At 41.7% G+C, this 24,065-nt stretch overlaps 1 protein-coding gene across 1 annotated transcript; it reads right to left on the bottom strand.

The window, feature by feature from the left end:
* Window positions 1-285: 285 nt before the first annotated feature.
* On the bottom strand, window positions 286-23,621 carry LOC308382116 (uncharacterized protein; the record flags this gene model as incomplete). Its single annotated transcript, XM_080859809.1, is given in 11 exon segments — window positions 286-570; window positions 841-945; window positions 2,149-2,230; window positions 9,831-9,886; window positions 10,934-11,187; window positions 11,531-11,834; window positions 11,897-11,964; window positions 11,967-12,036; window positions 21,562-21,743; window positions 22,703-22,843; window positions 23,600-23,621. Coding segments are annotated over 11 exon segments (1,569 nt in total).
* Between the last annotated feature and the right edge of the window lie 444 nt (window positions 23,622-24,065).

A 24,065-nucleotide genomic window follows, 5' to 3' on the forward strand; every position in this document is an offset into this window, starting at 1 on the left:
CTTGCCATGCTCAGCATGCGGAACCTCAAGACCCTCGGGAGCCTGTTGAGGCCTCTCAGGTCGAGGATGGGACGGAGTCCGCCCTCTTTCTTTGATACTAGAAAGTAGGTTGAGTAGAACCCCCCGGGTTGTGTCAGGGGGTCTACCGGCTCAATGGCACCCCTGTCCAGGAGGGTGGACCGCTCCTGGGTAAGGGCCCGGGCTTTCGCCGGGTCTTCATGATGGTCATTTTGACCCGGCCATAGGCTGGGGGCCGGCGTCGGAACTGAAGTCGGCATCAGTGGGTTAGGTGGAAAGCACCCCGGGTCCCTGATAGAAGCAGCCCAGTAGCTGAACTGCAGCTGGGAACGCAGACGGCCGGCCACTGGGCCTCAGCGCCTGGCCCCCCCGCCCCTTGGGGCTCTGGGGGGACGATGGGCTGCGCACGAAGCGTGAGGTTGGCCCGAGGGCTGTCGCTCTGGACTCTGAAGGCCCGCGCTTGCCGCTGAACAGGCTGTGGGCCCCGTGTGACCCCTTGGGTGGACCTGTGACTGCGAGCTGCGCCGTGGGGCAGCCGCAGACCTTCCAGGCCTAAGTCGGATCGGCAGAGCTTGATTGCATCGCTGGGCCGGGGTCATTTATATTTACATTGTCATTTAGCAGGCGCTTTTATCCAAAGCGACATACAATGTATACACATTTCTACATTTACACTGATTGCACACTGCACATCAGGAGCAATCAGGGGTCCAGTGTCTGTTCAAGGGCGCTTCGACAGGAATCGAACTAGCAACCTCTTGTCAGCTGTTCAGGTGACAGACCCAACAGCTGCTCTGCCCCAGCCAATCTAGCCGCCCTCACTGCCTGCGGTATGTAGCTGCAATTCATGCAGGGGTTGTCTGAAAACCCTGCCCTCAGGTGCTCGACACAGAGACAAGAGGGGCATCGCTCATGGCCACCCTCCACCTGCAGAGGGCCATGCAGGCCGCACAAGAGTGGTTGCTCACCATGTCTGCAACCCACGCACCACTGAGAGAGAACGGTAGTAGTTAGCCTCAGCAGGGATAATGGTCCCAACATAATGGGGACAATCAGAATAGGCTAGGTGCAGGGAGAGGTAGGCAGGAACCGCTGCCTCCACCGACAATATTCACAGGCCATCAGTTACAACCCACACCTGTGCTGGGAGCGGGGAGCGAGAGCACTGCCCTCACCAGGAGAGGGGAATGGCCACACTTGATGGGTTAATCAGCATAATATATAGGATAGATATAGATGCAGAATAGATGCTGGGAGAGGGAAGCAGGAATCGCTGCCTTCACCGACAAAATATTTGCAGGCCAAACTACAAACCACACCTGTGCTGGGAGCAGGTAGCGAGAGCGCTACCCTCACCAGGAGTGGGTGGATAGCCACGCACAATGAGCTACACAGTGTAGACTAGATGCCGGGAGAGGGGGCAGGAACCGCTGCCTTCACCGACCAATATTCTCAGGCCAACAATTACAAACCACACCTGTGCTGGGAGCGGGTAGCGAGAGCACTGCCCTCACCAGGAGAGGGGAATGGCCACACTCGATGGGTTAATCAGCATAAATATAGGATATATATAGATGCAGAATAGATGCTGGGAGAGGGAAGCAGGAATCGCTGCCTTCACCAACAAAATATTTGCCGGCCAAACTACAAACCACACCTGTGCTGGGAGCAGGTAGCGAGAGCGCTACCCTCACCAGGAGCGGGTGGATAGCCACGCACAATGAGCTACACAGTGTAGACTAGATGCCGGGAGAGGGGGCAGGAACCGCTGCCTTCACCGACCAATATTCTCAGGCCAACTATTACAAACCACACCTGTGCTAGGAGCGGTTAGCGAGAGCACTGCCCTCACCAGGAGAGGGTGGATGGCCACACACAACGAATTACACGGTGCAGAGCAGATGCCGGGAGAGTGAGGCAGGAACCGCTGCCATCACCGACAAATACCTGCAGGCCAAACTACAAACCACACCTGTGCTGGGAGCAGGTAGCGAGAGCGCTACCCTCACCAGGAGCGGGTGGATAGCCACGCACAATGAGCTACACAGTGTAGACTAGATGCCGGGAGAGGGGGCAGGAACCGCTGCCTTCACCGACCAGTATTCTCAGGCCAACAATTACAAACCACACCTGTGCTGTGAGCGGGTAGCGAGAGCACTGCCCACACCAGGAGATGGGAATGGCTACACTCAATGGGCTAAGCAGAATAGATCTAGAATAGATATAGATGCAGAATAGATGCCGGGAGAGGGAGGCAGGAACCGCTGCCTTTACCGACAAAATATTTGCAGGCCAACAGCCACCAATACATGCATAACATGGTATGACTGTCTGAATGTATGGCCTAGGCCAGACTACTCTGTAAAGTGTCTTCGAGTATTTAGAGAAGCACTATATAATTGAATTGATCAACTGGTTGATACAGACCACACCTGTGCTGGGAGCGGGGAGCGAGCACACTGCCTTCACCAGGAGAGGGTGGATGGCCACACACAGAACTGAATAACAGTATAATACTGGGCTTTCCCTCAAATATTGCAGGGAGAACTTATTTTAATGAATCTGACTCAATTCAATTGAGGATTCAATTTAGTGCCAGGGCGCCGGAGGTGGGGTGCGAACCCAGGTCGCTGGCGCGAACCATGATATCTGGCGTGGTAACCAATGGCATGTCAGGTGGGCTAAGCATCACTGAAGAAAAATAGTTAACTGTAGTGATATAGCCGTTCACCATGCGCAAGTAATTCAGCTAGCGGAATTGCAATTGCGTTTCCTCTGAGCACTGGAAGAAGAAGCGAAAGCGCGTCCTTCCAGTGGCTATGGGTGTGGGACAACCACTATGACAATCAATCTCTTTTAGCCACAATAAAGCAATCTACTGCCAACTCCACTGCTATACCCAGTGGGGGTAGCGTAACAATCGCAATAACACAACAGTGTAGTATGGACGGTGGGAGACACGCGGACACGCAAGCCTTCACCAATTACCAAATATACCAGCGATTTGAAAATGAATTTCACATAGGTACATTTTCACTTTGAAGCGCCGGAGGCGGGATGTGAACCCTGATCGCTCGCGTAGTAACCGGCGACTTACGCAGTGGGCTAAGCCTGCTCAGTTGGTTACAGATTTGAATTTTCAAGTCTATCTTAGCCATGTAGTATACGCAAGTAATTCCCCTAGGGAATTGTAACTGCGTCTCTATGAGCGCTAGTAGAAGGAGCGTCTACATAGTATTCGCAAACACAATGAATGGTGGGGGAGGGCGAATGCAGCCGTCACCACACTTAACACAAATAATTCCACTAGGGAGTTGTTACGCTAGTAGCGTAGCGCAAATACAATGAATGGTGGTGGGAGAGGGCGAAGCAGCCGTCACCGCGAATTAACACAATAATTCCCCCAGGGAATTGTTACGCTAGTAGCGTAGTAACCGCAATACCATGAATGGTGGTGGGCAGAATTAGGGAATTACTACGATCACCAACTTCTTGCGGCAACAGCTGGTTAAGCAACGTAACTGGCTGTCTAGTGGTGGGAAGGGCGAAGACGCTACTTGACCACAAACAGAGTAATTACGGCCTTGCAACCCATTGGCACGCGCAGGCGATGCCAAAGTTGTAACCAGCGATAATAAGAGAACCAGGGTACTTATCCCACAGTCGGTGCGGCCTCTGGAGGGTGAGAAGTTCACGGCTCCGACAGTGTCGCGAGGCCAACGGCACAGGACAGGATAAGCACCAAACTTTTTTAGCTTTTTTAGCTTCCTTAGCTTCTTAGCGAACACCAAACCTGCGTAGCGAGAAGATGAAAAGGAACAGTTTCCCTGACCCCACCGGAAGATATAAACTATCCGGGGGTCATCGGGGTCACGACGTGACAATTTTGGTATTAGTCCTCGAACCTGCGCATGCGCGAGATGGATCATCCAGTGCTTGAAGCACCGTCTAGCGGTCAGTAAGGATGAAATAGAACACATATTTTCAACAGGACTGCAACTCGAACAAACTAAACTTAAAAGACATTTCACAACCAAACAACACAAAAACATGTAATGCTGGTGTGCCGTGAGACTTTTTTTCCCCATAGAATACATAGATTGTGCTTCGAGAGAAAAGGGTTTGGGGAAAACTGATTTCCACCACTGGCGTTGCCCCTGCTCTATGGTTATAATATAAAATGGAGCAAACTAGCCAGCACGATATGCTAAATAGCTAGCCTTAAAGCTATGGTAAAAGAGTATCTATGATATGTGCTTAAAAGAGCCTTCGTCATTAGAAAACGCAATATGTTACTAGCCAGGTTTTTACTTTCTCTCACTCTGCATGTTTTCAATAGCAAATACAAAATGCCAACCAATTTTACAGATTAAATTATCCAGGTTGGCTAGCTAGCTAACTTGAACTGTACATGTTACCTTAGCTAGCTACTATGGCTTACATTACCTTACGACTACGAACTGAAGGTTGTCAGTGCAAGCTAGCTAGTCAAAGTTAGCCAGAGCCTCATATGGTGTTGGCTACACTCACATTACGGCCCCCATTCAGCACACCAACATGACAGCACGACAACCTATACACAATGAGCCTTTCATCGTCAAATACAATGCCAGGGTATTAAACTTTTTATTTTTGAGAACTCAATTAAAGTACAAAGACATTTACCTTTAGTCTTCTGCTGTCGTGTGTCTTGTCAGTGTTGAAACTCCGTGGTAACCAGTGCAAGAATGTTCTATTTGGGCGCGCAGACCCTACATCGGCCTCAATGCGGGAGGCGTATGAGAGCATAGACATAACACATGTATATGTCTATGTATGAGAGCATAATCTGTATGCTAACGGTATACTTTTAGCAGAGAGGCTAGCTAGCTTAAGCTACTATGTGTCTTAATGGAGTTTTGGTCTACGCGAAATCAGCAACCTAAAATAATATTTGAGAGCTTCAGTTAAGACCACCAATACTGTGCACCATCCGTGTTGCACATAAACAACTAACCGAGTCAATGTAGACGTATAAAAAGTCGTGTAGATAGCTTAATTCACATCAAATATTTCCCACTAACAGGCTACACGCCGCCATCTTTGTTCAGTTTCGATATTTTTGAGTGACTCACTCTCAACCAATCAGAATGCTTGATTTCATCTACCCGTGTTACAACAGTAAATATACGTATTTCTAATGGGTTTTTTCTGTGTAAAACAACAGAAATATTCTGTGTTTTTACATTTACAGTGATTTCATGTTATTTTACATTTGTCATGTAAAATCACAGTTTCTTTTTGTAAAATGAATGGTATTTTAAAAATACAGAAAAAAACTGTAAAAATAAACAGTAAAATTCTGTTTTATTACATTTTTTTTTTTTACAGTGTACCATCAGCATTAGCGTGGTCAAGCTACCGTCAGTTTTAGTGTTGCTAAGCTACCATCAGCTTTAGTGTTGCTAAGCTACCATCCCTGTGAATGCAGACGAGCTTGCAGAGGGCTCAGCCTTATTTTCACACCAATTTAGTATTGTTATTGTTTTAACTGCCTTATGGGCCTTAGTAGGGTATAATAAAAATAGCAAAAGCTATCCCGACCTTTTACAGACACCTACAATGTCTATGACTACTTATCAAACAGTTTCCAGTATAACAGCATGACTCTTCCTGTATGCTTTCTGATGGCCCAGCTGGTGAGCAGTGCCCCACATGGCTGAGTACAGCCAAACGAAGGCAATTACGAAGCATGGTGTTGGATGGGCGGTACTACCCCAGAGGATTTTCGTAGGGAGCTCCTCCCCACCCACGTGTCTCTGGTTGTCCCTCACAGGTGCACTGCATCAATCAGGCAATCAGGAGCTTTTTTAACCTCAAGCAGAGGATCTGGAAGGAAGACTGTCTTGAGCTACTGAGGAGTGAACACAAGACGCCTTCCAAGACAGTCTCAGGGTAAGAGGCCCGTGGCCTGCCTTTTTTGTATTTCTGAAGAGAAATACATAGGCGCGCTCTACTTCCAAAATTAAAGCGATTTTGAGTGCGAGTAAAACACTTACGATGGCTTAAAGGATGGCGAAGGTAAAGTAGCTCTCTGGACAGCTCCCATTCCTGGATCAGGGCTAATTTCTGCTTCTCATATTAATAGTGCTGAAACTTTGTCTTCTGACTGAACTTATCCCAAGTGGTAAAAGCTTTTGGGCTGGGGGTTCACATGAAGCGCATCCCGTTATCACAGAAATAACATCACATTGTCATCTTATTACTTTTATAAGACTCTCATGCTACCAGGTCTTTGGACATACATATCCAAATACTGTATGGTTTTAGATGTGATGTGAGAACTGACTGTTGAAGCCATCTCTAACCAATCTCATTCTGCAATTGTCCTCTAATAAATCACTTCCATCGGTGATCATTCTGTTCCATCTGAGCTTCAACTGACCTGCAGATGTCTTTAATCACAGTCAATATGATAACAACATTATTTTTCACTAACAGGGACTATTTTTGTCTTTACTACCCCAGGTCAAAGAAACACAAGAGAGAATTAATTAATTAATTTTATTCTCAATATAAAAAATACATATATTATGAAAACAGAGAATAAAATGTGATTATATTCAATATAATGATATGATGAAGACACAATGTGTATTTAATGTATATGTGTATGAGACAAAAGCATATGAGACAGTCATCATAGAAATGGTTTATTTAAATAAAAAAGGTTTTATAAAATACATAAAGGAGTAATAAGCAACAATGCTTGAGATATGTATATATAAGTCAACAGAAGAAACAGTAAACTTTTAAAAACACATTGTTTCATGTTTCATGGTGTTGGTTTTATGAATATGTAAATCTTCACAGGAACACATAAGTATATTGGCTTCCAGGTATTTTATCTTATGGGAGCTAGATCTTGCATAATCCATAATAAACAATTACAATCATAGATGGATTAGGTCTTTGCCCTTATTATGTCCTTTCAGAATAAATGTATAAACCACACACATGGTCTCAATTGAGATAATTGCATTGCTTCAGAAAACATATTAAGAAGACAAACATATAGATTACAAACAGATGCTCGAAGGCATATGACTAATATAACTCAAAAGTAGATGCAAAAAAACAGCTGTGACTCATTTGGATGTTGGCCTTGGTGAGCCTTGGTGACGAGTATGTGGAGCTGTACAGTTATAAAATATCATCTAAAAGGAAATATAATGAATTGCCTCCAAAATAACCGATAGAATATACATTATAAACACACTGCTATAATTCCTCATTCAGTAAATATGACTATGATATGTTGACATGCATGGAACAACTTTCAAATATTCATTGGACATTTTGTTCAGGCCTACAGTGGCCTGCTCTTGCCTCTCCCTTTCTTTTCCTCAGTTACACGTGTTCCTCTGCTCTAGTGTCGGAGGGAACCACATCATCATATTCTTCCTCATCATCTAGAGAAGAAGACAGAAGTTAGGCAGATGTCACAAACTGGAGACTTGAAACAAGAAATAGGATGCAAACGCACAAGGCGTGTTTTACTTATAAAAATCAAAGTGCCACGATGGGCAAACAAGGCACATTTCCCAGGAGTGTAGAACAGAATACGTCTTGCTGATCACAAACAATTACACACAAAGACAAAGGGAAAGTCTAAGGCTTACATAGGAACTGAATGAATACATTGGCTAGTGGCTACAGGTGAGAACTAAACTGAATTAACACATTGGCCCCAGATAGAACTAAACTCAATTACCACATTGGCTACAGGTGAACCAAACATCGGTGAACCAAACATTGAGGAAACCAAACATCGAAGAAAAACTAAGGTGTGAGGGAAATACTAAAGACAGGAGAGGATGAACGGACTGGAGTATCATATGAAGCAAGAGCAGGAAAAGGAACAGAGGAGCGTACAGCTGAGTTTGTGACAGAGGATTCTCTTCATACACTCCACATCAATGTTTTATTCAAAAGCTTTTAGTGAGATTGTCAACATCAGGTCCTTTACATCACATTTAACAATACTCTCTTTACACAATTGCATATGCATTTTCAGTATCCAAACTGGTTATGAAACAATACTTAAATAACTTTGTTAAAGCTATATGGACAGCACTAATCATTTGTCAGTACCAGTAGTTTGTGAGTGGTGCACTGCAGATGGTAGAAAATGTTTTTAGATGTTTAGCAATTGTTCTACCTTCTTGAGGTTCCCGGGATGATTGAATTGTTTCATAGACATCTGTAGCACCTGTCTCAGAAAGACCCGATAGAAATGAATTAGAGAAAAAAGCGCAGAAACTGCTAAATCAGTCTGTCCAGATATTTCAAAATATGAACACACTGACCTCTCTGCAGTGGCATATATAGGGGTGTGATACTGTCATCTGTACTTCCTATGGGGATAAATAGATTACAATGATTACAATGAGAGAGATTGATTCCCATACACACACTACATTACCTGGACCCCGTTCGTAGTTAGAGGTTCAGTTAAGTCGATCAATTGCCCCATTAGTCAGTTTGAATTACCACGATGATTGAGGACAGGCTATCTCGGTTCGTCCAAGGCTGATCCGCAGTCAAACAATGTTAGAACCAGACTTCACTTATCAGGGCAATTGTGCGTGCCAGTCCTACTTCAAAAGGGGGAAGCGTTGATCATTAAAACCATGATTTTCTGATGGTACAATGGCTACTAAACTCAAAGAAGAGCCTATTTGTTTCTCCGCTGGCGAGCAGGAGATGATCATGAACGCTTTTGAAGACCATAATCCAACACTGCCACCGCTGCCAGAGCAAGACAAGAAGCTGTGTATGGGGCTGTGTATGGGGGGATATACAGTATATGTATGTATATATATTATGTCAATTGTGAGAGTGGTTCTTTGGGTAGAGGAGTTTTGTCATCACAGGGTTGCTAGTTTGATTCCCCTCACCTCCTTACCAAGTGTAGTTTTACATTTCCTTGTAAGACGCTTTGAATAAAAGTGTCTGCTAAATGACTAAATGTATATTCTATATAAGAAATTCAATACATTTAAGCAGTGAAAAGAAATTGTGTGTATTTCTCTGTATTCTTATCATTAGTCAACCTTAATCATTTTCTACAATAATGATATGCTATTATGTACTAATAACACTGTCATATAATTATGAGTGCTTCGCTCTCCGCATCGCTGACACGTCAAGAATGTACCACTCGCAAAAAAACAACAGCAAGACAGTCAATACTTGGCTGTGGTGTGTGGTTGCAATATATGGCTCGAGAAGGTCTTGTAAATAAATGATTCCTTGTTGGATGAATCGGTAGCGCTCATTCAAGAACTCATCATAATGGAATAACGGAGCTTGGCGATCACGAAGACCTCTCTTGCTATGAAACGCTAATCGAACTAATATCGATCCATGGTCAATGGGATCTCTCCTTTTCCCAGGGGTCTGGCAAGCTTATCCATCTTCACTTAAATTAGCCTGAGCTGGAGCAAGTTCAAGTAGCACACGGCCTCATTGGGTATTCAAGTGTATTGATGTGTTGCTATGATGATTGTTGACTCGACGAACCGAAAAGAGGGACTTATATTATCTCATCGTGAAAATAATCTCGGTAACTGGCTGAACAAGGCACGACAAACGGGCCCAGGTGGGTACATACAATGGTGGGGAAAACAAACAAATGCAGGAAGTCAATACAAAATGTGAAGGGGCGAGGACGGAAGCAACTAGACATGCATGCAGACATTAGGAAAGCCGTCATTAAGATGACCCGACACAGATTAAGAGTCATGTAGAAACTGACCATTATCTCTTACCTAAAAACTGTCTTTGCTGGGAGGTTGAACTGGGGCTGCTGCTTGGCTGCTGACCACTATAGGGAGAAAGAGATCTTCTTGTGAGGAAAACAGGACATTATTTGCCTACTTCTGACCTGGATGCGCAGTATTTCTGATACATGTGTTTCAAATACAAAATAGTATTTTTTAATTTGTATTGGAATGGCTCCATACAAATGGCTAAGTCATTTGTACCAAAATAGTATAGTGCTCAATATTTTTTAATTTTAAAAACAGCGAAAATACTTCCCCCCAAACTGTATACATCATGACTTGCCCATGCTTGTTCAAGACACAGGTCTTGTGAAAGTCAGAGATTGATGTTTGATTTCTTCTTCTCTGATTCAGGGTAAAGGACAATTAATAGTATAGGAAACAAGAGCAGCTCAACACAAAAAGACATAAAAGGGACCAAATAAGTGTCTGCTATTGGGCGGTGTAAACCACGTCACCTGCATGCATTTTGAAAAGGAGCAGGCATTTTACATTGTTTTCCCTCTCTCTGATTAGATGACAAGAAATGTTTTGCCTTCTTGAAAAGGCCACGGTCATCTTGCTAGTGTGATTACTCATCAAATGGCATAGTGCTTCTCAAAACAGATTTGTAATTTGCCTTTTAAAGCAAAATCGATGCCCACACGCGCACACACACACACAAACTGATTGTGAAATCCATACAAATCCATGCAATCCATTATCAGCCTACCATTTTTAAAATCTAAAATTCTGAAGAACAAAAAACTTACGGGTTTGGTGTCACTGGACCTGAATCTCAGGAGAAAGGGTTTAAGAAGTCATTGTTATGCCACAGTCTGTTTATGTACACTAAAAACAAATGTGTCAGGTTTATCAGTGACATGAATTCAAGATGAACTTATTGCTCTTCTCTTACCTTTGACCTTGCAGGAGCGATACAGCAGGACTACTAGAATGACCAGAGCAAAGGCTATAAGCAGTCCCACCAGTACGCCCACTGCTACAACCAAACTAGAGGACTCAGAATCTGAAACTTGAAACACAACAACGCACATCAACATGGCCGTCACTGAAAATGTATAAAAACCAATACAAAACGACTAAACTTTCCAACCTCTGACTGTGACCCAACTCTCTGGTGACTTTCCTTTCTCTGGGTTCCTGCACCTATAGACTCCTTCATGTGATTCTGAAACTGCAGGGATGGTCATCTCCCCTGTGGAGGAGGTCTGGAGGAGTGCCCCATCTTTATAGAAGTCAGCACTGATGTTTGATGGCTTAAAGCGATATCTACAGCGCAGGGTCAGAGGATCTCCCTCAGTCACAGGATGGGCAGGACTCTCCAGGATCACATTACCACCTTCAAAGTGACATGATGGATTCAATTATTTACAACAAATTAAAATGATTTGTAATACAAGACTACATACATTTGTATGTATTTGCGTTTGTACCGTAATATTATGAACAGTTCATTCATGTTTGAATTCAATCATCTGACTGTGGTAGTGTTTTGACGTTTCCAACAATGGTACAGTGTGCAGAAACAAACATCATACATCTGTGTAAATGTGATTCTGGCAAGCAATACATATTGATGATGATGCTGATGCATCCTGAAAAAAATAAAACTACATCTAGAGTATTGATGACAAAATATACTTCTATAAAAAAGGCAGAGTTCCTTCTGAAGGTTTACACACCATGCACTGTTATGTTGACAGGATTACTCTTCTCCCCAGACTCAGACTGGCACCAGTAAACTCCACTGTCTGATGATGATGCTGATCTGGTGCTGCAGTTGGATCCTGTTTCTGATGTCCAGCCAGGGGGGCACATGTCACGCACCGTCCATTTCAAGAACCATATCAATCTCCATCCAGTTGAGTTCCCACTCCTCTCACAGCTCAGGGAAAGAGAATCAAGTGTAAAGTGTTGATTTGTATTGGGACTGACAACCACAGAGGATGGAGGATAAAGACCTAAAACAAAAGGACACATGAGACACTTTGTGTTCAGAGCAGAGTTCATTTTAAAACACATCAACAGTTGGAAAGAGACTACCTCACCTGTGACCCAGTTTGGCTATACTCTGTGTGATAGGCTGACTCTCCTCTCTCTGCTCTGCACACATAACCCCTGTGTGTCTAAGAGCAGCTGGGCTGAGAGTGTAGGAGCCTCCAGCTCCACTGATGCTGTCTGAGACCAGCTGTAGATAATACACCCTGCTCTCATGTAACACATATACCAACTCAGGACTGTAGGGGGACTGTCTTGTACCAGTACCTTCAGTACTGCCTCTAACCTCACAGCTCAGAGTCACAGTGTCTCCTTCAGACAGCCAGGTCTGTGATGGTCCTCTAAGAACTGGTTTGAAATGGCCTTTGGTAGGGATGCACCGATACCGATACCAGTATCGGGTATCGGGTCGATACTTCATTCAGGTCGAAACTTCATTAAAATACTCGTACTCGTTTTGGAATTGCCGATACCAAAAACCGATACCTCGTGTTTTGTCTGAACGCATTCATTGAAGGATTGCCTGGCAAGTGTGAGAGCGCCGAAGTTGCTTAGAGGCCGAGAGCGGTATTGCAGACAGATAGAGATTGTAGAAAAATGATAGCTCGCAACATATTGAAAAAAATAACTGAACTGGTTCATTTTTTGGAGCTGTGAACTAAGTTAAACATTTTGAACTATGAACTGAACTAGTACATTTTAAAAATTGTGAACTATGAACTGAACTAGTTCATGTAGAAAGTTAACTTTCCCAACACTGCCTATACCACTTAACAGTATTTCACTACATCAAACTGGTCGCTCTATGCGGACACAAAATGTGATTTGTTGTCCTACCTGTCCTACCACTCGCTGCCTTACTAGTAAGTTGCTTATTTGCTGTCTTGTTTTATCTTGTGCTGCACTTGCTTGATGTTTGACTGTATGAGGAAAGTTTGTCATAGTGTCAAAGTAGGTATATGTCAACAGGTTTTGCTAAATTATGCCGCTAACATTTCGTTAGCCTAACGCTTAGCAATTCCGTTATGCTGCCAGGAGTGAAGCTCGCCTAGAGTGCCAAATGTGCTAGGGCCGCCCCTGTGTACAGCAGACTGTGTTGTTAACTATGCAGCAAATTGAATTGCCTTTATCTGGTTATATTTGCATTTTGTCTAATGTGATGATATTGACTCTTTGAAGGCTTGTTTTTGTGTTAAACTAGAAAGCTTTGTTTATTTTTGGCTTGGTATAGCCTTCAGTTAATTTTGTACTATAGGCTTGACATTATCAGCAGAGGATAAAATAAAATCTGCCTTCAAATCAATTGCACTTTCATTGACACCAAATTTAAGAAGTATTGGTATCGGTACTCGGTATCGGCAAGTACAGAAATAAAAATACTCGTACTTGTATCGGTTTGTAAAAAAGTGGTATCGGTGCATCCCTAGCCTCTGGTTTTAACCACAAGTATAAGGGACAATGTATTGGCTTTCCCTCTGTGTATCATTTGATACGTCATTAAATCACAGTTTTAAAATTTCAGAATCACTAAAAGTGTTTACCATCATGTTGCTACAGTATGTCCATGTGTTTAACATGCAGCTTCTGTGTTACATTAAATGGGATAGTTGGATGAAACAGGCATGGCCACAATACCAAACATCAGAATAATACAAAATTAATTGATATATCTGAATTGGAGAACCCAGGAAAAAGAACAAGCGACAAACGATCAACATAATATTTTTAATTTCTACTCACCTCCAAAGGCGATTTCTGCCCCCATGACTGGTTTGAAAGGAGGATTAAGCAGAGGAGAGGTATTACATTAGTTATTAGAAAAACACACTTGCAAAGGAAAGGGAGAGCATTTTAATTGTAAGAAATTAGGCAGGAATACTGATTAAATAGTAAGGCATTATTTATTAGTTTTCAACAAAAACAAACTCATGAATCTGACCCATAGCTCACTGACATACAATTTCTGCATTTCCCATCTGAGTCATAGCTGTTCAGTGCAAGAAGTTGCAATCGTTTGCAATCATACAATCATTGCAATTTAAAGATGGCCTTCTGCCAAGTTGCTCTTTAACATGAGTTTGATCTAAGCCATCTTAGTTGGGAACTACCCTGTTTTCAATTCTTATCAGAAAAAAACAGGAGAGACGGATGTGATGCAGACAAACATGAATAATATGGGGTGTTTCCAATCATCTAATCAAGTCATGTTAACCCAGTCTGTTACATTACAGTCATCTCAACAGTGAACTTTACAATTCATGACAATCAGCCTCTTTCACAACAAAGCCCTCAACAAGTCAGAGCATATAATCAAAAATACAAGCGATCTGCACATATACACTACATGTATACATGTAAATACTGATTTATTTCAACCTAAACACGTATAAGTATACACATATGTGTCAGACTTACGGGGCAGCAGTAAAAGTAGACTTTGTCCCATGCTGTTCTCTCTGTGTGTCTAAACTTCCTTCCTTTTCCTCGGAGCAGTCGTCTGCTTGTTTACCACAAACCTGGTTGCACAATTAATCGAGACCCTGTATTGGATTTGATGTGTTTTTTGTATACTAGATATTTTTTTTTGTGCGTGTATGTTTTATTCGTCTCATGCATGCAAGTGTCACTGAACAGATGAGTCACAAAGCCCCCACTCTGGGATCTCACACTAGCTCTAACTGGATAAAACCAGCCACTACTGTGCATTAGCGATGTAACGTTTACTTATTTATCTATCTGTGTCTCTTTACAAATATTTGTAAATCTCCCTCCCCCTTTTCTTTCTTTCCTACTGTGAGGCGCATTGTGTTTAGCCTGGTGACACCAGCCTACGTCTCCAGGACTCAAAATGTTGTAGGACCAATCAGCGAACAGTTCAGAGCTGTGACGCAAAACTCGCCTGGGAGGAAAAGACACGAAAAGCTATCGGAAAAGTTGTCTCAACTCTCGAGAACATCAGAAATTAAAAGGAGAACAAGAGTATTTTCTTGTAAGTTTTATGATTGGAAAGGACGTCGTAGCTCTTCTCCCAACTGGCTTTGGGAAGAGTTTAATCTACCGAATGCTTACTAAACGTTGCTGATTGGTTAAGGGAACTCCAATGATTTTAAACCTCAAGATAAGCACCCGCCCATCTCGGAAACCAAAATGCATTGGGTTGGCCCAGACTGAAAGACGGAATGAAATGGAGTCACAGGCTGGTAATGGCCAGGCTACATTGTGTTACCTTCGTGTATGAAATGCGCCGTACAAATAAAGTTTGATTTGATTTTGATTTGATTAGCTCAGAGTTCAGTGTTAAATGATGTAATCAGTCTCCATATCTAAGGCCAATGTGAAAAATCATGTTGATGACATGCTTGCTTACGTCTGTGACCAACGTCCACATGGTTGCATCCTGACGACAGCAAACCGCAGCGCTTCTTGGAACTGCATTTTGGAGAAGTATTTATGCAATGATGTTTCAGCTAAAGATGAACATTTCACTATGAGCACATCCTGCATCCTGTTACAGTAACTGTGAGAATGGTTCCCTAAGCCCAATATACGTAGGTAGGATAGTGGCTTGGACAGTTTTCCTTTAAAAAGTATTTTAGTATTTTGCATGGAAAAGTTAAGTTACAAGTTAATAAAGTTAACTGAATATCTGAAAGTTTATCACACACAACAATATGCTAATAATACCATGTTTATTTGAAAAAAACCTGTATTGTCAATACTGAAAAACAGCACAATTGCAGATTTAAATCTACATCTTAAATGCATTAAAGTTCAATTACCATTAAGCCAGGCTTAAGGAAATGTAAACATCAATATGAAAGAAACAACCCCAACTATATAGACCCACCAACTGTATAATAAACAAATAATGTAATCTAGTCTTACATGTACACACTCATACAGAGACAGGTACATAGAAACCTCCAGAACCCACACACAAACAGGCATTACAGACTATAGCCACATGACCCCTCCAACTGTATCTCAGGTTTTTCTGCATATCACACAATGGCTAATGGCATGCTATTGGTCTGAATGTTTAAGTTCTTTGTATAAGAGTGGCGTGTGACCACTTACTGTAATAGGTCTGTGTGTGACTTCATCCGGACAACAGCAAACCTTAGCCTTGGAGAACTGCTCGGAAAAAAATAAATGTTAAAAAATATGTAAAACATTTCCTGTACACTGTTTAATTTTTTTTGTAACAAGTTGGTCTTTTTAAATTCTTTCTTGAAATGAAATGTGATGACCCTTGGTCATGTGCAGGAGATAAATAGCCTTGCCTACCTTAATAAATCGCAGCATAGTTTTCTACTGCAGGGTACTATTCGGCGACGCTCACTAAGCGGTTTAGCGAGCTAAATTCCAGGCTAAAAAAAGACAACACCGCTTTAGCGAGTTTGCGGAAGCAATTTTTTATCAATCACCATGGTAATTAATCGCTTAGCCTTAGCCTTCTCCAGGGCAGGCTAAGCAAAGTTTAGCTGGCTAAACTTGCCACACCCACGCCAAAAGGAAGGATCCCATTGACAAGGAGTCATAGTTTGATAAGCGTAGGAAGAGTTCTTTGCGATCGCCAAGAAGATCCATTTTTCCATCATGATGAGTTCTTGTATGAGCGCTACCGATCCACCCGACAAGGAATAATTAATTTAGAAGACCTTCTCGAGTCATTTATTGCATACTCCACCGTCGAACATTGAATGTCATCACTTTCTTGCGAGTGGTAGCCTTAATTTTTGTGATGTCGGCGATGCGGAGAACAAAGCACTCATAATTATATGACAGTGGTAGCCTATTAGTACCTACAGTTGAGACATTGGTACAGTTGATAAACCCGAAATAACTTTCATGTGCAGCCTGAGACGTGAATTTTAGTTTGCACATGAATACTAACGTTTTCTTTGATCCCAGGACATTTGAGCACATGACCCAAATAGATATTGGCTGAAGTTGTTTTACCTACTTTAACTTACATCATTGCAAACGTTTAGTTTTGCAAACGTGTCTATTGTTTGTGCGGAAGTGAATGGTGGAGGTGGATGGTAAGGTGGGTGCATGAGAGAAATAGACACAATTTCTTTTCATTGCTTAAATGTATTGAATTTCTTATTAATACATTCACATTTAGTCATTTAGCAGACGGCTTTATTCAAAGCGATTTAAAACTACAATTCCTACGAGGGTGAGGGGAGTCGAACCTTTGATTTACAGCATGCAAGCCAAACCCTCAACCCGCTGCACCATAGTATCTTTCTGGTAAAGGAAAAGATGTCACGTATTATACATTCTATAGACAGTTTCTTATATTGCTGTGGTAGCCGCGGGAGTGTTGAATTTTGACATGATTATGGTCTTGAATTCTTCATAACGCGTTCATGATCATATCCTGCCTTATCGGAGAAAAAAAATAGTCTTTTTCTTTGAGTTTAGACCATTGTACCTTTCAAAAAAATCATGGTTTGGGGGATCGACCTTTCTTGCCTTTTGAAGCAAGACGTGCACGCGCAATTTAGCTGACGAGATAAATTAACTTGAGGTTAAAATAAATTAGCGCCCGTCGCCAGACCGGTTTGGCCTGTTCTCATTTAGCGAGCTAGTTAATCTCCAGTTGCGAGCTAAATTAATTATCTTAGCTTCAGTTGTACGCCGAACAGGGCCCAGGTCAAGAACCCCACAAAATGTAAATATATTGCCAGAACACTTAATTTAGTTTATTATAAGGCTCCTCAGACTGTTGCAAAAAGTTCCATTCATTTGAAATGGCCGCCCCATCATTCAGATATCTGCTGTTTCTTTATAATGACTGCAGCAAAAAATGAATGGCCGCTGCCATTGGCCATCTTTCATATCATTCTGCAAATTGTCTGTTCATTTAACATAGCGGAATTTGATTGTTACTTAAAGTCAGCAAGTAATAGGTTGCTACACAATTCACCGGCACAATCTTCCGTCATCCATTGTAAGCTAGTATCTTACTGAGCCAATTTGAAGTGACTGTGGCTTTGTGGTTGCTCTTAGCATACAACAAGGATGATGACGAAATGTGCCAATTTGGAAAGTCCTCTTGTCCTGTGTCACAACCTTACTCCCAATCAGAAAAGCAAACCCGCACACAGACCCTTATCCATTCATCTATTCACACACTCAGTGCAATTCACTAAGGGATCATACAATTTTATCACAGAAATGAATTTACAATTAATCACAGAATGTTACTGTACTGGAAGTCTGTGCATTTTATGCTCTGTACTTACAGTTTGAGTTCTGCAGGCGCCTGAACACCTCCAACATATTTACAAAGATTTTGCGGACATTTCTTAAGCGGGATTATTTCCAGATACACCTCTTTCACACAGATATTAATAAAGAATAGCCAGTGCCCTAACCCTAACTTAACTTAGCCGTTTGCGTTTGAAGACGACCAAATAACAAACACACTTAACATGGATTTTAATCATAAATATTTAATATAAAATACAAAATGAAGTCAAACAATTGAATAATTATAGTTGAGTACAAAATTGAATAGGTGAAAAATAAACAATTACGCTTGTTTTTTCTGAATTCTAAAAATAACAGCTACTTAAATCCATTGCACAAAGTACACATTTGAAACAGGATTTTTAATGGTGATAACCTGGTGTTGACACTATTAAACAATAAAGTAATCTGTAATATTTAACACCTGTTACACTAAAAAATACAATTATACATTTCATATTTATTTAATTAACAGAATGCCATTTATATGTGCAACTTTGAAATTTGGAAGGACATTTTGTTGTTTGATTTAGACGTCAGACTTCTCCTCGGTTTCTGCTTCAGCTTTTATAGGACCCATGACTTCATATATGGATTTGTTGTCTAGAGATGGAAGTGGGAAAACTTCAATCAGTTACAAAATACTCTTTTTCTCATCCAGCCCCTTGGTGGAACTAGAAGAAACAGCTCATAAGTACATACAAAACATTTGAATATGAACTTCCTACATAAAGAGAACTGTAACCAAAGCAAACAACACTCTTGTCAAGATCATAGGGGGACTGCACTTTAAAAGAATTTTAGTTTTTGAAACAATTACCCCTATTTACTTTACTGGGTATTTTAGTGTGACTACATTTCTCATTATTTCAGTATTGAGTTTTTGTTGCATTAACTCCACAGTAGATTTTAAGTTTTGTTACTGTTCATCAGTAGATACATATGTGGAAAATAATTTGATGTAATGTTTGTAGTGACAGATATCATACCATTTTGGTGTCTGTACATTATGTGGGAAAACATAAAATGAATAATTGGACGTATGAGATTGTAAACAAACAAACTCACTTTTCTGCAGAGGCACACACTTTAGGTTGATATTGGCAGAGTCAGGTGTTACACCTACAACTGATAGAGAGTTAAGAGTTCCTAGTTCAGTGACTGTTGATTCCATATGTACAAGTGTTATGGTGACAAGCTGTGATCATATTCAGCCTCGTGGTTGTGTTGTACCTCTTTTCATTGTCATATATTCTGACTGGGCCCCATTACGTCCTGCAGGCTGACTCACGCCCTGGTTCTGACTGATGTTCTGCTGTTCCTGGCCACTAGAGGGAGACAGAGTACTATAGGATCAGTTGTAACACAAATAGGGGCTCTGTGCAAGTGATGCCTCTGTTATCCTTAGATCAGCTTTTGGTAACTTAAATTTAAAAATGGTTCAAACATACTTAATAAATCTATAAATGTATGGACGTTTGCCATGCCAATTACATTTAGGTAACCCCCACCATTACCAGGGTGACCCATGCAGAGGGGGAAATAAACCTTACGTGATTGATGTCTGTGTGACAGGTCCTGTTGTGGAACAAGATATGGTAGATCAATACACTAATTTTCATACATGTGGGACACAACAGTTGGCTCTCCTAACACCAGATTGGAAGTGCTTTTACCTTGTGGCTTCTTGAAACAGTACAGCCAAGCCAATATCATAACTATTGCAAAGAAGATCACCAGTCCAACCATCACCTGGACTGCCAGCAGCTGGGCTGGTTCAGGATGTGAGGCTAAAAGTGAAATGGTATAAAAACCTGTCTGTCATGTAGTAATTGAGCACAAAACCACTGCATATGAGCAAAGGGAGGATTATTTAAGTTTTACCCTTTACAGGGACCCAGCTCTCTGGTGAATCTCCTTTCTCTGGGTTCCTGCACTGATAGATTCCTTCATGTGACTGTGAGACTGCAGGGATGGTCATCTCCCCTGTGGTGGAGGTCTGGACGAATGTCCCATCTTTATAGAAGTCAGCATTGATGTTTGATGGCCGACTGCGATATCTACAGCGCAGGGTCAGAGGATCTCCCTCAGTCACAGGATGGGCAGGACTCTCCAGGATCACATCACCAGCTAGACAGAGTGCAATGGTGAAACTAGATATTCAATGCTTTACAATTAAACAAACTAAAGATATGTGTGACACAAGGCTATGTTTATGCCTTAATTATAAACATTTATTTGTGTCATTTGTCATATATTTCTGTTAATCCATCTGATGAGCAAGCATTTCTGCTCTTTCACTTCTAAGTTCCTAATAAAACAATATTCAAAAGGAGTTGACAACCTTTTATTGTGGTCAATAAACTATGTAACTTCCCCAATTAAAGGCCCTAATCTGCTGTATATCTGAATTAAAAAGAAACGACAAACACAAAGATGTCAAATTCCCCCTTATTGCAAGACTCCACTATCACAGCTGTTGTTATAAGAAGATATAAGTTTAAGTCTTCAATAGCACATCTCTACATTTTATTTCAACGTTTAAATGGTTCAGGAATCTCTTTGATAACCAGACTAGATAACTAGACTGCTATTATTGTATTGGTTTAAACTGTTTGGAAAATCTCTGATAAGCAGCCACTTCCAGGTGGTGGAAGTATATTGTGGCTTAAACAGTTTGGGAAATCTGTGTTTTAAATGGTTTGGGAAAATGTATATGTGTATTTTTTTAGAAGATTTGTTTGAAGATTTTCCCAAACCATATAAAACACAGTTGTCCTGAACTGTTTAAGCTGTTTAACATATTGAGTGATATTAATGGCTTACTTTTTTTTTTAAATAGTTGTGGGAAAGTTTTTGATGACCAGCAAGATATGTAGCCAAAATGGAACACTGACGTTGGGGTGAAATATAGAAGTACACACCGTGCACTGTGATGTTGACAGGATTACTCTGCTCTCCAGACACAGACTGACACCAGTAAACTCCACTCGCTGATGATGATGCTGAGCTGATGCTGCAGGTGGATCCTTCTTCTGATTTCCATTGAAAGGGACACATTTCATACACTGTCCATTTCGAGGACCATGTCAATCTCCAACCAGGTGAGTTCCCACTCCTCTCACAGCTCAGGGAAAAAGAATCAAGTGTAAAGTGTTGATTTGTATTGGGTCTGACAACCACAAAGGATGGAGGAGAAAGACCTTAAACAAAAGGACACATGATGAGGTACTCTGAAAGACCTTGTTCAGAGCAGAGTTCATTTAAAACACATCAACAGTTGTAAAGAGTGTATCTCACCTGTGACCCAGAGTGCCTGAGGTTTGCTGAACTTTGTGTGATAGGCTGGCTCTCCTCTCTCTGCTCTGCACACATAAACCCCTGTGTGTCTAAGAGCAGCTGGGCTGAGAGTGTATGAGCCTCCAGCCCCACTGATGCTGCCTGAGACCAGCTGTAGATAATATCTTCTGTCCTCATGTTTCATATGTACCAACCCAGGACTGTAGGGGGCAGTCTTGTACCACTGGAATCTCCAGCCTGTAGTGGAGCCTCTAACCTCACAGCTCAGAGTCACTAGGGTTCCTTCAGTCAGCCAGGTCTGTGATGGTCCTCTAAGAAATGGCTTTGGTTTTTCTATTTGTGATTAGCATACGGTTTTAACCAAAATAATTGAGACCATGTCTTAGACACTTTTTGTAATAGTTTGAGTATTACAATATAGATCAAGAAATAAATACATTAATTCATAAATCATAGAAGAACCTCTACTGATCAAAAGTCTACTGATATTACAAAAGTTCAAACTATGTTCACACATACCATTGTAACTGAGCTGTGCTGCATTTATCAGCCAGATATAGTCACAGTCCCCATTTACAGAGAAACATACTGGCTCCTACACTCTCTGCTTAAAGTGAGGAGTATAGTATAGCTATTCCTTGATGGCCTGCTGTTACGCTCTGCCATACATTAAAGCTGCTCTAGTCAGATATTTGCAGTGCAGTAAAGCCATAAACAATTCAACGAGAGCAGGATCACAGGCCCTGGCTTCCTCGGTAGTTCAGTAGTTAGCTATTGTGTTCCATGTAGAAAATGTATCCAGTTATTTGTATTTGTGCTTTTGTCAAGTACTTCAGTGCAAGCTGACAAGGCAATTGCAATATCAGTTGGCACTGGGGTAGCAAAGCTATGCTTCAGAACTACAGTACGTCCATGTGTTAACATGCTGCTTCTGGGTTAAGTTGAAATTTGATTGTTGGATAAAACAAGCATGGGCTAATGTAATTTGATTCTTAACTGTCTGGAAACTGGAACTAAGATTAGGCAAACAAAAATACCATTTTATTATAAGGCCTGCATGTTTAAAAGCAACCAACATAATGTAACCACCAACACACTTAGACATAACCTATTGTTAAAATGGAGGCTGATGAAGAAGTTCCTACCTTTCACAGTCAAGCTGATAGCATTACTCTTGAAGTATGAACCATCATGACTTATAACACAGGTGAAGGTCCCACTGTCAGTCTCCACTGAAGAACTGATTGTATGACTTTTAATTATTGTCCATTTAACTATTTCACGAGATTCACCTCCCTCTTTGTCAGTCTTCTGCCAACTGTAATAAGTTCCTTTAGCATTCTCTCCCCCTATGCTACATATGAGTGAGATAGTCTCTCCCACAAAGATCTTTGTCCAGTTGGGTTCCAGGGTCAGAACAGCCTTGTATGTCTCTGTACAAACACAATGGAGCACAATACAACACAACACATCACAACACATCATACCACAGCGCACCACAACACAACACATCATACCAGAGCACCCCACAACACAACACAACACAACACATCATACCACAGCGCACCACAACACAACACATCATACCACAGCGCACCACAACACAACACATCACAACACAACACATCATACCACAGCGCACCACAACACAACACATCACAACACAACACATCATACCACAGCGCACCACAACACAACACAACACATCATACCACAGCGCACCACAACACAACACAACACAACACATCATACCACAGCGCCCCACAACACAACACATCACAACACATCATACCACAGCGCACCACAACACAACACATCACAACACATTATACCACAGCGCCCCACAACACAACACATCACAACACATCATACCACAGCGCACCACAACACAACACATCACAACACATCATACCAGAGCACCCCACAACACAACACATCACAACACAACAAGACACAGCACACCGCAACACCAAAACACAACACAACACAACACACCAAAGCACACAACACAACACATTGCAATACATACAAATTAAATAAAACTAAATTGGAGAACGTAACTCCTGTGCTTAGGATAAAGAAGAAGGACAAAGAAACAGCAAAGACTACTTTCTCCGTCATTGAAATATTTCATTTGAAGTTGATAATAGGTAGTAAAGATCAACATAAACCCTTAAATCTCTACTCACCCTCTATGGCTCCAGAGGCCATTTCTGCTCTCATGACTGGTTTGAAAGGAAAGGATTTAGCAGAGAGGAGGAAGTATAGTCATTATTAGAACACACTTACAGAGGAAAGGCAGAGGATTGTAATAGTCAGTAAGTATGAAGGAATAGTGTTATGGATGAAATAGTAGCAACGTTGTGTATTCACTGCTGACTGTGGAAATTAACTACTCTCTCTCTCTCTCTCTCTCTCTCTCTCTCTCTCTCACACACACACACACACACACACACACACACACACACACACACACACACACACACACACCTAAAGAGCACCTAAACATGCCATATTACCGCTACACTGCTGTTCAGTTGCACCACTTTCAGGTTTTATGGACACGGACATCCCTATCATCTCTTTACACACCCTGTAGTTACACCACGTTCTAACTTCTCTCGTCCTGCCTAGAAAAACATGCTCACAGTTGCC

This window comes from Sprattus sprattus (assembly GCF_963457725.1).
Source record: "Sprattus sprattus genome assembly, chromosome: 21".
NCBI classification, from domain to species: domain Eukaryota; kingdom Metazoa; phylum Chordata; class Actinopteri; order Clupeiformes; family Clupeidae; genus Sprattus; species Sprattus sprattus.